The sequence below is a fragment of the Megalops cyprinoides genome, chromosome 13, assembly GCF_013368585.1.
Source record: "Megalops cyprinoides isolate fMegCyp1 chromosome 13, fMegCyp1.pri, whole genome shotgun sequence".
Lineage (NCBI taxonomy): Eukaryota > Metazoa > Chordata > Actinopteri > Elopiformes > Megalopidae > Megalops > Megalops cyprinoides.
Window position 1 is genome coordinate 1,572,501 of NC_050595.1, and position 13,939 is coordinate 1,586,439.

A 13,939-nucleotide genomic window follows, 5' to 3' on the forward strand; every position below is an offset into this window, starting at 1 on the left:
TGCTTGAGGGACGTTTGCTGCAGATTCCTTTTCCGCCTCACATCCATCGCAGGAGCACACTACCAGCGATTAGTGCAACCACTAGGCAGCCAATTAAAAACCAGCACCTAGTCACTTTACAGCAGTTGGTCAGCTAACCAGATGGCAAAACAGGTCCCAGTGTACATAAAATGAAAAAAAGAAAGTTCTCCTGACTTCTCACACACAACGAAAGATGTCTGTTTGATTGCATGTTCCATTGTTATTTCAAAATCACTCTGAACTGCAGAATGGCATGGAGTTTACCTGCGGTTTCAGCAGGCTACCTGCAGGCCCATAAACACACCTTCAGCAAACACAGACAAGCCACACTCTTCCCACAGGAACCGCTACAGAGGGTAGAAAAGTAATGGAAACACCAAACAAAATATCAATTTTAACAGTGTTTGGCCATCCTTTGGCATCAGGACTGCTTCAATACCTCTTGGAATGCTGTTACTTTTTTAGTTGTTTCTACTGGAATATTAGACCATTCAAGACAGCAAGCCTCCAGCGCTTTCATAGATGACAGAGGTGGAAATCTGCTCTGCACTCCACACTCCAGAACATTCCATAAAGGTCTGATGCTGTTTAGATCTGGTGATCAGGCTTAGATCAGGCTGTGGAAGGCGTTTGGCTGGAATGCCTTCAACAGTGTGTGTGGCGGTGTTATCATCTTGGAATATGGAACCATCTTGAAGAAACAATGTTTGCACTATAGGGTTAACCTGCTTGCCTAAAATGGCATTACATTTCTTGGCTGTAAGAGTATCACTCGCACAAAATGGCTGCCCACGCCATCATAGTCCCACCGTGATTAACAGTATGGGCTGTGGGCTTCTTCTGACTTTCTCCGAACATAAACCTGGCCAGACGAAGGAACAACAGTGAAAAACTAGTGATCAGATCATAGCACTTTCTTTCACAGCTCAGAGGTCCAGGTTCTGTGCTCATTACGCCAGGGTTTGGGTTGTTGCGCACTGGCTGTGGTTACAAGCAGGTTCCCAATGGAAGTCCTACAAAAAATATCAACTCTGTGAAGCTCACAACACAGTTTCTGCTGAGACTGGGTCATTAGATTCAGTTCTGTGGTGATTTCTGAGGATGTTGTTTTGTGGTTTTTAACAGCTATCCTGTTAGGTGTCCACTGATCTCTGTCTGTGAGCTTCAAATTGTGACCACTGTTCCTCTTTCGCAGTGCAATTTGTTTGACTTTTGACATTGTTTCCCTTGAACTAATTTTACCGTTTCTGTTATTACCGACGCACCTGCAATTCAGGCACCATTATTATTCAGCCACTATTTGACCTTGATCTCATATCTCTGTTGCGTTAAAAACCCACGTAATAAAGTGTTGAGTTCACGTCTTTTACAGCAGGAATATCCTGGTAATTAGTATTGAAATTAATATGAAAAGCAGCTGGACTTCTTTAGTTATCTCAAAATACAGGTCCGTTTCATTTTGTGTTTCCAGTATTTTCCTACCTCCTGCACCTAGCCAGCCGCCCCTGCCCTGCCCTGATTTCCGCCGGGCGTGGAAACGCCGCTTTCAGCGCCGCCGCGGTCCGGTCACAGGTGAGTCCAGCTGATGGAAAAAACCGCTCACAGCTGCAGCAGCGCCAGGTAACGGCGATCACCGCTGATGAGGGCTTATTCAAACCGAGAAAAGAACAAAAAAAAGTGTGTACCAAAACAAAAAAGCGCCCCACCCCTAATGTGGTCGCGTTTGAATTTGGTGCTTCAGTTAGGAGATACTGACCCACATTTCAGACAAGATAGTTTCTCTTTTCTCTTTCATGAAATGTAGGTCACAGCAGTTTGTAAATCAGACACCAATTCTGACGATTTGAAAAATGTTTTGATTGTATCATGAAACGGTGTTGTGTAATACGCCCAATATGAATGCACTCATTTGCACTTCTAATAAAACTTTGAATGAATTGTTCTTCACTTTTCTGTTTTTCCAACTTTACAACATTGAACTGAACCTAAACTCCATGACGTTTATTCGATTTTACACGATAGTGTTTAATGAATAATTACGAAACATGCATGTTACCCGACAGATTTGCACACATCGAATCAAATTCATAAAAGCAGTAAAATATTGAAATTGAGGGGCACTCTCATAACCGTAGCGGTATGTGGAATTGCAACCCCAGTGAATTACATCTCAATTAATTGAAAATGCATGTAATTTGATAAAAAAAAAAAAAAAAACTCTAATTAGTTATTTTGGTGCCATTCGAAAAAAGATGAAACAATCGTTTTAGTTTATTTTGTAGCGCAAATTGGTAACATTTAATGCAAATATTACTTCCTCACACCCGCTCCTTTGAACCCCCTGAATTCCAGGGCGCATCGGGACACCGGCGTTTCTGCAGCGAACGGCAGGCAGACCCAGCGCAGGCCGTACGCATTAACAACATGCGCTCCATTCTGCCCCAATGGCGGCTCCGGCAGCGCGGTGATGCTGCGGGGTTTCTGCCCCAATGGCGGCTCCGGCAGCGCGGTGATGCTGCGGGGTTTCTGCCCCAATGGCGGCTCCGGCAGCGCGGTGATGCTGCGGGGTTTCTGCCCTAATGGCGGCTCCAGCAGCGCGGTGATGCTGTGGGGTTTCTGCCCCAATGGCGGCTCCAGCAGCGCGGTGATGCTGCGGGGTTTCTGCCCTAATGGCGGCTCCAGCAGCGCGGTGATGCTGTGGGGTTTCTTCGAGGGGGTTGCGGAGCCCCTGAACATGCTGCGAAATGTTCGAAATGGTGTTGGTGCGCCTCGAGGACCTGTCAATCATCCGACACCAGCAACATTCCCACCGCGCGACTTCACAGACACGAGACCACACGGTCAAGCAGCGCGAGGTGGCTTTATGCGCGTGACGGCCTTGGACGCCACGAGCCTGAGCATCGAGTGCAACGTAAGGAACCTACGATCTGTTCGGAAATTAATCATGTGCTCCATAAAAACAAAATCACTCAACAGCCAGTCTCCCCTCAAACTGTCAGTGGTTCTATACTTCACTTAAGATAAAAGTAAGAGGGTTGAGCAACACTTACAGCAATGCGTTTCATTACTTTTAAAACAAATTTAAACCAGCATCCCGCACCATCCGCCCCCTCAAACTGCACCCCTCCTTTCTCATTCTGTTTGGACATAAGACAGGATATTGGATTAGGTCAATTTCTTTTTTTATTAGCTGTACAGCAATACATTCTCCACCCCAGCAATTCAGTGTGGCCACCCCTTCCCCTCCCTAATAAATCTCTTTATAATGTTGGCTTTCAAACACTGGAAAAAAAAAAAATCACACAGTACAGCTAAGTACAAAAATGCATCAACCTAGAATTTTTAAGAGCTTAACAAAAAGCAAATTGAATGCAATAACATAACAGAAAAATTCATTCTGAATCAGCAAAAAACGGTCTGTAAAAGGATTCTTTTAAAACAAGTCAAACTTTGTACAAGCATCCTTCCATCCCCCTCCCTGACACCCCACCCCCTCCAATTTACACTTACATTTCAGACCGGCCAACAGCCCCTCCATGCTTCCAAAATCAAAATGGTGCTCATTCCCCCACCTTCAACAAGATGGCTCCCTAGCATTTAAACACAGTAGTTCTGTTTACGTGAAACCCTGACTCCTCACACTCTCCTGCCTGTCAATGTGAAAGTGACCTGGGCACCGGCGGCTGGGATTGCCTTCCTGACCTGTCACCCTGCCACAGGAAGGCCGGTCGGAGCAGAGGTGGGGTCGGAACGGGGTTCAGCTACACATGTCATGCAGGTGGCGTCTAACCCACTCAGTCTGTGGTTTGTGGGCTCAGAGACACCCCAAATCCACAATACGCAAGCAGTGAAGGACAGAGGCAGAAAGGAGCAAAGGGGCAAGTTTCCTACATGATTTTCTTTATAGCATTTCTGAACATTTACACACAGAGAGATGGACAGCTTTCATCAGCACAGTTCCCAAAGCTACTGTTAAAATGCCATTCATTCAGCATTTACAAGGTCTTCCATCGCTAGAAAAAGATTAAAATTTACGCAATTAAACAAAAAAAAAAATATTTACAAGCAAGACTAGCCAAGATCGTTTTTGTACAACATAATAATCGCAGGCTTTTAAAAGAATGCGATGGATATCGTTAATCGTTAACTCAATCTGACCACCACTTCCTCATGGTTGAATGAACTCCATAATCGCTGACGTGTAAAAGACGAGTCAGGTTAAAATGCAAGGCGCTGTGAACAGACAGTGAATCCCTTTTAGGGGTCAGAAGGCAAGGAAAAAAACAGAATAAACTCAAACTACTCCCCTCCTCCTCTACAGCAGTGAAAAGACTAGATAACCAAGCTAACATGCAACGTTTTCCCGATGTTGCCATGACAACTTGGCATCATCACGGCAACACCACGGAAACAGCGTGTTTGTTGGGAAAGTATCTGGCAAACTAAGGTTGAGCTTTGAAATGAATCCGAACCTTCCTTCCCCAGCTTCATTATTTCAGGTAAGCAAGTCTCCTGCCATGACAAGGAACATGGATCGCCATTATTACATTGTACTTTTTTAAATCCACATTTAAACATTTAATTCATCTTGTAAAAAAAATAGATATATGGAGTAAAGACTTCCCTCAGCACTCGAGAGAGAAAAGGGCTGAGTGTTACCTGCAAGGAAAAAAAACAGGAGGAAAAAAAAAACTCAAAGAAAAAAAGAATAAACCCAAGCGATTAACATATCGCAGGCAATTTTTCTTTTAAATCAAAATTGAGAGAGAACATAACATATACACCTAAGGTGGCAGGTGTGTGTGTCTCTGTGTGCGTGAGTGTGTGTGAGTGTGTGTGAGTGTGAGTGTGAGTGAGTGTGTGTGAGTGTAGGCGGACCGAGGAGATGAGTTTGGGGATATTGCGACAGACAGGGAAGCTGGCGTGTGGGACGCAGGCTGGACGCGCCCATCACCGGTCCATCATGCTGAGGATCATCTCGGGCGTGAGGTCACCGTTGGGCGCGGCCTCCACGGTGGGCAGCTGCACCGTCTCGCCCTCGGCCTCCTCTCCGTCCGGCTGCTCCGCCGCTGCCTCCGGCTCCGGCTCCTTCTTCACGATGATGTTCTCCACTGCGCCCGTGCTCTCGTCCTCCACGCGGATGATGGCCGCAGCTGCAGAGCAGAGAGTGAGTGAGCCCCACACCCCACTGCCACTCACACGCACGGCTCTCTACCGCCACTGCGTTTAGGACTACAGTGTGAAAGCCCTACACGTAACTGATCTACCTTTAAACCACAGCGTGCAAAACCAGGGGACTAACCAGAGCACACAGCGTAAGGAAAAACTACATTGTAAAAGGCTAAGTAGGTACTGTATGGAGACAAGAGGAACGTCTGAACGGCAGGATGCAGAGACGGAGAGCAGAGACGTACGTGGTGCAGGTTTGGGCTGGTTGGCCTTGCCGGGCGGTCGGCCTCTTTTCCTCTTGACGGGTGGGGGCATAGGGGCGGGGACAGGGGTGGTGGGAGGCGCCTGCTCCAGCTCCATCTCGCTAGAAGTCAGGAGGGCGTCCTCATCCTCCTCGTCGATGTCGTCCAGCTCGGGCTCGGCGTGGTCCTCTGTGAGGGAAGAGTTTAGATTAAAACTCTGCACTGGCAGAGAGGGGAGAGGCGCTGTGCCGAAGTGCGCCGGAGGTGGGAAGGCCCCTTACCACTGTCATCGTCGTTGTCGTCCTTCCTGCTCCGCATCTTCCTCTTCCTCCCCACGCGGCTCTTCTTGGGCGCGGCTCCGTTCTCCCCGTCAGCGTCCGGGCCGGTGCAGTGCTCCGCATGCCGGGCCATGGTGTTCTGCAGGAACAAACGCCAACCGTGAGCTGAGGGGACACGCCTTGCCCTACTGTCCCGCACCCCAAACCCGGGCCCCATCGCCCCCATCACCCCCCCCCCCCGGGACCCCAGCCACAGCGGAGCTCCGTACCCTGCGGGTGAAGGTCTTGCCGCACTTGGTGCAGACGAAGGAGGTGGGCACGAAGTTGGGGTCGTGGTAGCGGCGGAAGTGCATGTCCAGCAGCTGCTTCTGCCGGAAGGTTTTCTCACAGTGGCTGCAGGCGTAAGGCTTCTCCCCGGTGTGCGTGCGCCTGTGCATCACCATGTGCCGCTCCTGCGGAAACACAACACACACATGGTTCCACTGGCTGCCTTACTCATATTACTCACCTTCAAAATGATTTTTTTCTGGCTTTACTGAACATTTTGTATCCTTTTTCGCAGAACAGAACATAACTAAATATTATTGATTTAAGTTGACGAGTGCAATGACTACATACACGGCACTGACGTAGACATTTACCGCTAAAGATTTAGTACCGTTTCGATCTTCCCCTACACAAAGTGCCTTTGATGTCGATTAGATCACCCACTCAGCCTCCTGCTGACGGGCTCTCACAGGCCAGAGTCCCTCCTGTCTGCAGGGGAGGGGAGCACTGTGGCAGCGCGCCGGCTGCAGCATGAAGCCCTTCAGACCGAGAGTCAAACGAGGGCAAGAGGCACACTGCCACTCACACACAGCTGAAATACCCGCCTGACTAATACCGAGCACTGCAGGGCCACGTGGGCGGATACCCAGAAACTGCACACAGTCATCGAGTACTCTGACAGAGAGCTGCCAGCTGTTATTACGGCTGCAGAGGCACCCCCCGTGTCCCGCCCCGAAGCTGGGCCCCACCTGCCGGCAGGCGTAGTCACACTGGTCGCACTTGAAGCGTTTCTCGTTCTTGTGGGATTTCTGGTGCTGGATGAGGGCGTAGCGCTCGTGGAACACAGCCTCGCAGTAGCGGCACTTCCTGCCCTGCTCGATGTACGAGTGCTGCTTCCTCAGGTGCACACCTGCAGGGCCACAGGCAAGGGAGGGGTTAACACCTGCCCACCACTCCCTCTACACACTGCACACACACACCTGTGAACCCCAACCCTATGCCCGGACGCAGAAGTAGCCAGCTTTCAGTGGCTTTTCATGGCCCCTGTGGAAAGCTTCTCTCAGCTGGAACCCGTATGTCTGAGGTGCTGCTCACCCAGGTCGCTCTTGCGGGCGATGACGGTGTCGCAGTGCGGGCAGTGGAACTTGGCCACGTTCTCTGTGTGCTTCTGCAGGATGTGCATCTTCATGGTGCCGCTCTGGGTGAAACGGGCGTGGCAGATGTAGCACTCGTACGGCTTCTCCCCTGGGGACGAGAGGGAGGACAGCATTTTAGAAAAACACACAGCACAGCAGCAGCACCTGCTCCCTTCTCCTCTCCGTGACACTGACCGCTCAATGATGAGGGAACGGGCAGAGCAGTTATGCTGCGTAGCAATGACGCTAATCAGGGCTACTGACAGCAGTGAGACCTTCTGGGGGGCACGCACTCTGAGCACCTGGGGCTCAGAACGTGCTCAGCAGGTGGCGGAGGTGAGCGTTTGGCACGGTGAGCGCAGCGTTTTCCCCAATGTGTGGCTCACCTGAGTGTGTCCTCATGTGTCTCTTCAGCTTGTAGGTGTCTCTGCTGGCGTAGCTGCACAGGCTGCACTGGAAGGGCCGCTCCCCGGTGTGCGAGCGGATGTGCCGCTTCAGCTTACTCACCTGCACACAACGTTTCAGCAACGTTACCACAACGCTCAGCACTCCTGCTCCCGAATACTAAACGTGCCAGGGCCCACACGGAGGTGGCGCCCGTGAGCCAGGCTCAGTGCTAACGCTGGGGAAGTCCGCACTCACCTCCACACTGGCGTAGTCACACATGGAGCACTTGAAGGGCTTCTCGTGGGTGTGCTTGTAGCGGCGGTGCCGGACCAGCTCCCCACTGGTCACAAAGGCCATGTCACAGTCAGTGCACTTGTGTGGCCTGGTTCCTGGAGGCGCACAGACAGACGCTCAATGTCATAACTGATACATGAAGTCAACAAATTCACAGCCACATGCAGCCATGTTCCTAGGGGTGGGGACTTCAAACATGTTAGGTAAACCCTTGTTGAGAGCAGGTGCGCAGGTGATTTCTCCAAAGCTGCGTGTGAACGTGCGTTTCTCTCTGTACCTGTGCGTGTTTCTCTCTCTACCTGTGCGCGTTTCTCTTTCTGTACCTGTGCGCGTTTCTCTTTCTGTACCTGTGCGCGTTTCTCTCTCTGTACCCGTGCGCGTTTCTCTCTCTGTACCCGTGCGCGTTTCTCTCTCTGTACCCGTGCGCGTTTCTCTCTCTGTACCTGTGTGTGTATTCAGGTGGTTCCTCAGCAGGGTGACAGTCCTGAAGGCCCTGCCGCACAGGTGGCACTTGTGTGGCCTCTCGTCCGTGTGGCTCTTCATGTGGCGGTCCAGGTTGGAGCGGCGCGGGCAGGTGTAGCTGCACAGCTCGCACTGGAATGTCTTCTTCACACCTGGATCACACAGGAAGGACACACATCAACACTGCGCAGCCACAGCACCCAATCAGAGGGTAGAGCCAGAGGCATGTGACATTCTAGAGGGTGTGGTTAGGGGACTGAAATCTGCACCTAAAGGGTCTGGGTTTGAACCCCAGGGAAGCTGCTCACAGAAATGGCTCCAATAAAAATCAATGTTGGGTACAGAACTCTTTCTGTTTTGTGAACGGTACTGTAGATTTCACAATGATGTGGGAATGCTGTGTGAACGTTACCTTTCTTCTTGATCTTGGTGGGTTTGGGGGGCTTCATGTTTCCCACCACCTTCTCTGCGTTGACCTCTGAGAGCAGCCCCTCCTGCTGCTCCTCCTCGAAGTCGTACACAGACACGTCCATGTCCTTGCCCTCCTCCGTGTCGTAGCGCAGCTTGCTCTTCTTCGTCTTCTTCGTCCTCTTCACAGGGGGGTGGTAGTCGGGGTCTTTGGCCCAGGAGGGGTCCTCGGTCTGCGGCTCGGGCTGTTCCTGCTGCTGCAGCTCGTCCTGCTCCACCGTCTCCACCTCCCCGTTCGCCCCCACCTTCACCACCTGGTCAAAACCAACACAATCCCAAATTCCACCGCTGCCGAAGTCACACACACCCCCACCCAGAGCACAGCACACAAACCCACCCCTATCTGTGTAAAGCCAACTCCCCACCAGCAGAGAAACAGAGAAGATTCTGCCATACAGAGCCACAGGCATGAAAAGAGCCGCTTTCAGCCGCTGACCTGGAAGCCCTCAGGTAGAGGCAGGGTGTGGCAGATCACTGGCTCGCCGTCCTTGGGCATGGCAGCGCCGTCCACGAAGGTGCCCTGCAGCTCCTCCACCACGGCGGCGGCTGCGGCAGAGACGGGCACGGCAGAGACAGGCACCTGCACCAGCTGCAGCTCTCCCAGGCCCAGCTGCTGCTCCTCCATGTTCACCACCTGCAGCGTGATGATCTGGGTGTCGTCCACCGTGGTGACGGTGGCCTCGTGGGCGGAGCCGGCCACGGCCCCCTCCTGGTGGACCACGCCCGAATCCATCACCTCCGCCTTCATCTGCAGCAGCGTGGGGTCCAGCGGGTCCATGACCATCATCCCCACGTCGCTGTTGACTCCCACCACGCCCTGCTGGTCCACCACGCCCATCCCCTCCCCCTGTGCCTGCAGCAGCTCCGCCCCCACCTCCTCGTCCTCCTCCACCCCTCCCTCACGCCGCCGCTGGTACGTCTTGCACTCCTTGGCCTTAAAGGCATCGCCTCCCTCGTCCACGACCGCGTCAGTCGGTTCTCCTTCCATGGATATGACCTGGTAAAAGCCCAAACCCGGCAAAGATCAGAACCTGCACAGAGTTCTACCACAGGCCAGCGGACATGTTCTCACTCACCTCTAGCAACTTAGAAAAGACCTATGACTGTAGAGTCTACAAAATAAGTACCAGGCAGAGAAGGTGTAAACTAAGGTGGGTTGGACTTCAGAGCTTGGTTTAGTCAAATCTGGCAAATACACATATGAATAAGTAGCCTGCCTATGTGCTCATGCTACTGGCATTTAGATACTTCGTTACCTCAGATCAAAACTACAGTGAGATCTCTTGGGGCTTCAAAACTTCCCTACACTTGCTACATACAAAAAAGGTTTGAGTGGGAAGTTTTCGGTAATCATAGCAATATTAGCTATAGCAATAACGAAGTGTACTATTCTGCAGTGGATAACTGCTTCCCTTGACCTAAACGCTGGGAGTAGTTTTTCATGCCTGATTGACCTTAACTCCTGGGTGGTTTTCTTAAAAGCAAAGCTGAATTATTTAAATAAGGCTTCCTGTCACACCAACTCAGTGCAAACATTTAGGGGCATAACTAAACATGTAGCAAACTGCACTAACATGGCGTGTGTTCACATTTTTACAGAGAAGTCTGTGTCAACTGTTCTTTAGGGACAAACTCTTCCACTTTTACACCCTCCATCAAACTTCCTTCCCTGAGATTTACCTGCACCAACAGTGAATACTTCATCTTTCTAGACAAGCGTCTTCTCAGATTCTCAGCCTCTGAAGAATCAAATATCTGCCTGAACTCCCCTGACTGCTACCTACACTTGAACCTGTTGAAAACAAGCATGTTTGACAGACAAGAGGCAGACAACTTGTAAAAAGTTTACTATATTCAGGAAATACACACCGATCTCCGAACGAGCTGCCACAGCAAGACTCAATATCATGGTCTACTACTTTCAGTGGTGTAATGGAAGTACATCGCAGATCATGTTAAGCCTTTAAATCGGGGGGAAATCGCGTTTAACCAACGAATGATTTAGTCCTCGGTCGTGTCTAGCCCTCGAAATAACACCATGAAATAAATAGTTATGGGACACACTTAACATTTTAAACCAATGAAGCATTCTGACATGGAAGAACTTAGTAATGTAAGTGCTTATCTACTACCACTTTCAGTACAACGCTAAACTAATCTACCTGGTCATGATACCACACTACATTTACAAAAATTAACTTTCTCACTAGAACTAATGGCGAGGCGGATGGTCTGGCTGGCTGTCGGTCCGCGGGGCTGCGGGCAGAGCTGCAGGCAGAGCTGGCCCGCCACTGCGCCGTTACCCGGGTGTGCTCTCTTACGCAACGCCAGGCTGCGGAGGGGGCGGGGAGCTCAAAATGATAACTTCTCCTAACGACTCGGATAACAGCCAGCCTGCTGGAACTAAAGTGGTGAATTTATCATTATAAACAGCGCGAAGCGGGTTGCAGGATGAAGCAAAACAGTACATTGCACCACTTCGCAGAAGTGCTTCGCCGATCTTGCTCATTTGACAGTCTCCCCCATGAAAGACGCTGGGAAAGTTGCCCTCCGCCGCATCGCTTCACGAAAGAGGCCGTCTGGCGAGCAACGCGTCCAAAAGGAACCGAAAGTGCGGCGGGCCGACTGCCGCCATGAGACGAGCGGAACCCCGCCGCGGCGCTCCGAAACCAGCGCGTAAATCATCAGCGATCGGGCTCAACTTAAGCACTTTCCTCGCCATTCGCCCTGTGAAAAGCGTGTTTTTGTAACGTTAGCAGCCGGATTGTAGAGGGAGCTCTCTGCTCTTTATCCCCTCTCTCGGTAGGTGGGAAAGGTGCTCCGTTTCAATGCGTAAGACTGTAAACACCGGACCTTCCTGGGGGAGGTGGAGGAACCAGGAGCCGCGGCAGGGATATGAGACAAACGTCCGATTTATGCTTATTTCAGTCCGCTTTATCAGAAAAAAACATTCACGGTGTATTTTCTAGTTCTCTCGTTCAGCTTGAATTGAACGGTCGAGTATAAAGTTAAGCAGAACAGCAGATCGCTAACAGGCTAGCATTTCCTGCCTCAATGCTACCAAGGCAACTAAGCCAAAACATGGATATCCACTATTCGAAGGGGCAATCCGGTAAAATACCAGGACATGTATACTACCAGTGAGTTAACCAGTTAAGTTCTATATTTAAATATACCCAACTAGCGAGGAATTGCGGTGGGTGAAGCTAATGTTAGCTAGCTATCTGATTTATTTTGCGATGAGGGCGACGCGGGAAGGAAACTCGCCAACCTCAAAAAGCAAGCATTTATAACAGGGCGGGTTAAACTCGTGTGTTGCTAATTACACATCGTCTTGAAAAAGTTGAGGTGGATGCGGCTCGGTACTCGGGAAATGTTTGCTGTGTTGACTCTGGGATCGGTTAGCCGAGGCTAATGCTAACGCTAGCGCGAGCAGGGAGCGCGAGTCTCTAAAGAGGAAACAAAGAAGGGAAAGAAAATGGACGCCTGGCCTAAACAGGCGCCCAAATCACCCGAGCCCGCACAAATCCATCCGTACCGAAATAACTACTAATACTGACCTAAATCGTCTAAATACATGAACATTTCCCTCAACTTCTGGGTTATAAGTGTTTTTTTGCTAAATTTTCAATAACGATAGAGGGAGACAAACACCCCCCGCCAGCCGCCAGGACCGGGAGCCCCACCGTGACACCTAGAGGCCGAATAAAGCTCCTGCAAAAATGCCCCCTTTTTCTGGGAAGTACCGCCGTTTTACCTGCTTTTCTCTCTTTATTTTCCCGTCGAATTCGTACAGTTGCCCGGGGGTCCGTTTCGTGCTCGGTCGGCGATGGTGTAGAAACGCGCCCTTCTCCTCCGGTGGTTTTAATCCTCTCCCGCTTTTGCAGAGTAGGCTCTGCACAAAATGGCGGCCTAGAGCCGTGGAGTGCGCATGCGCGGTGGCCAGGGGGCGTTGGCGAGGGGGCGGGGCGGGAGCGCGGCATTGTGGGAATTGGCCGTTTGGGGCGCTACTTTTGAATCGCGAGACTATTCTCTTAGGAAATAGGCGCGTGCGGAGTGCTTGTCTCGTTTTTATGCTTGGCTGTGCAGATCGGCGGGGTTTTGCTGCCATCACAAACTATCGTTTAAAAAAGCGAGAAATTGATGTTCTTGATTTTAATGTCCAATAATCTGATTTCCCCGTTTGATGATGAAAATATATACATACAGTTATGCTAGGTATTGAGAAAAAATAATTCAGTCGATTGCTAATCTATCGTTTTAATGTTATCCATTATCGTTTTAATGTTATCCAACATTTGAACACTTTTTATTATATATATATATATATATTCGAATTACAGGCACTTTTCCCCTTCCAGCGGTCGGTTGTTTTTCATGAATTTTTGATGCATTAACCCTGTTGTAATCCTGGAGACTTGAGAATCTGTAAACAAAAAAAAGGAAAATAACCCCACACCGTGGTATAATTTGCGAAAGAGAGAATCTGTAATTCATCCATTTTAGTTCATTTGTGTTGTGGGGTGATCGTGTGTCGTATCGTGTTCTGCTTCATATAAGCCACTCAGCAAAAGAATGTCTTCAATTGCCGGTGATTCAGGACGTGGAGTCTCTCCCTGGGGGGAAGGGTGTTTATGCCGACGTTTCCCTCGGGACACACACACACACACAATAAACTATCGCAGAAACCACCCTTCTCAGTTTGCCTCCCGACTAACAAAAATCCCCCTTATATGCAAACATAATTTAAAAATAGATTAACAGTGAAAATACAGTGTACGCTACGCAAAATTTGAAGGATCATCCGAGGATGGAATGGCTTTAGAGTGACGCTTTATATTCCCATCCAGAGAACAGAAATAACATATATTATACCTTTTGTTCCTTTAAATGTCAGTGTTATATCAAACAAATGAACACAAAAACACGCATAGACTTTCAACATATCTTTATAATTTTTGTTTACATTTTATATCAGGCAAGATTCCTGTCAGACAATATACATTATGTAGAAAAAAACTCATAGTAAATCATTTGTATCTTATGCTGCAGGATCTGTAAGTCATATGGAAAATAAAACAACATACTTAAATCTCTGCTGCAGTTTCTCTGTATCCACTGCAACTTTTAAATCTTAAATACAAATGTCTATTTCATTTATTAATTTCTTTAAAACACTCTCCACTGTAACTTTAGGCACTTAAATATTGAAGAG

General features: G+C 49.6%; 1 protein-coding gene across 1 annotated transcript; it reads right to left on the bottom strand.

Moving 5' to 3' along the window:
• Positions 1–3,951: 3,951 nt before the first annotated feature.
• On the bottom strand, positions 3,952–12,641 carry ctcf (CCCTC-binding factor (zinc finger protein)). The gene is made up of 12 exons (XM_036543860.1): positions 12,482–12,641; positions 9,161–9,721; positions 8,669–8,978; positions 8,238–8,408; positions 7,756–7,889; positions 7,500–7,620; positions 7,073–7,222; positions 6,727–6,887; positions 5,980–6,162; positions 5,714–5,849; positions 5,436–5,621; positions 3,952–5,174 (listed from the first exon to the last, which is right to left on the bottom strand). Exons 2-12 carry the CDS (start codon positions 9,710–9,712, stop codon positions 4,972–4,974), a joined length of 2,307 nt encoding a protein of 768 aa, XP_036399753.1. The 5' UTR covers positions 9,713–9,721; positions 12,482–12,641; the 3' UTR covers positions 3,952–4,971.
• Positions 12,642–13,939: the final 1,298 nt, after the last annotated feature.

Coding starts and splice junctions, on each gene's coding strand:
- ctcf (XM_036543860.1), bottom strand. CDS start 9,712: ATGGAAGGAGAACCGACTGACGCGGTCGTGGACGAGGGAGGCGATGCC. Junction 8,979..9,160: donor CTCTACCTGAGGGCTTCCAG/GTCAGCGGCTGA, acceptor GGTTTTGACCAG/GTGGTGAAGGTGGGGGCGAA. Junction 7,890..8,237: donor CCACCTGAATACACACACAG/GTACAGAGAGAG, acceptor GTGCGCCTCCAG/GAACCAGGCCACACAAGTGC.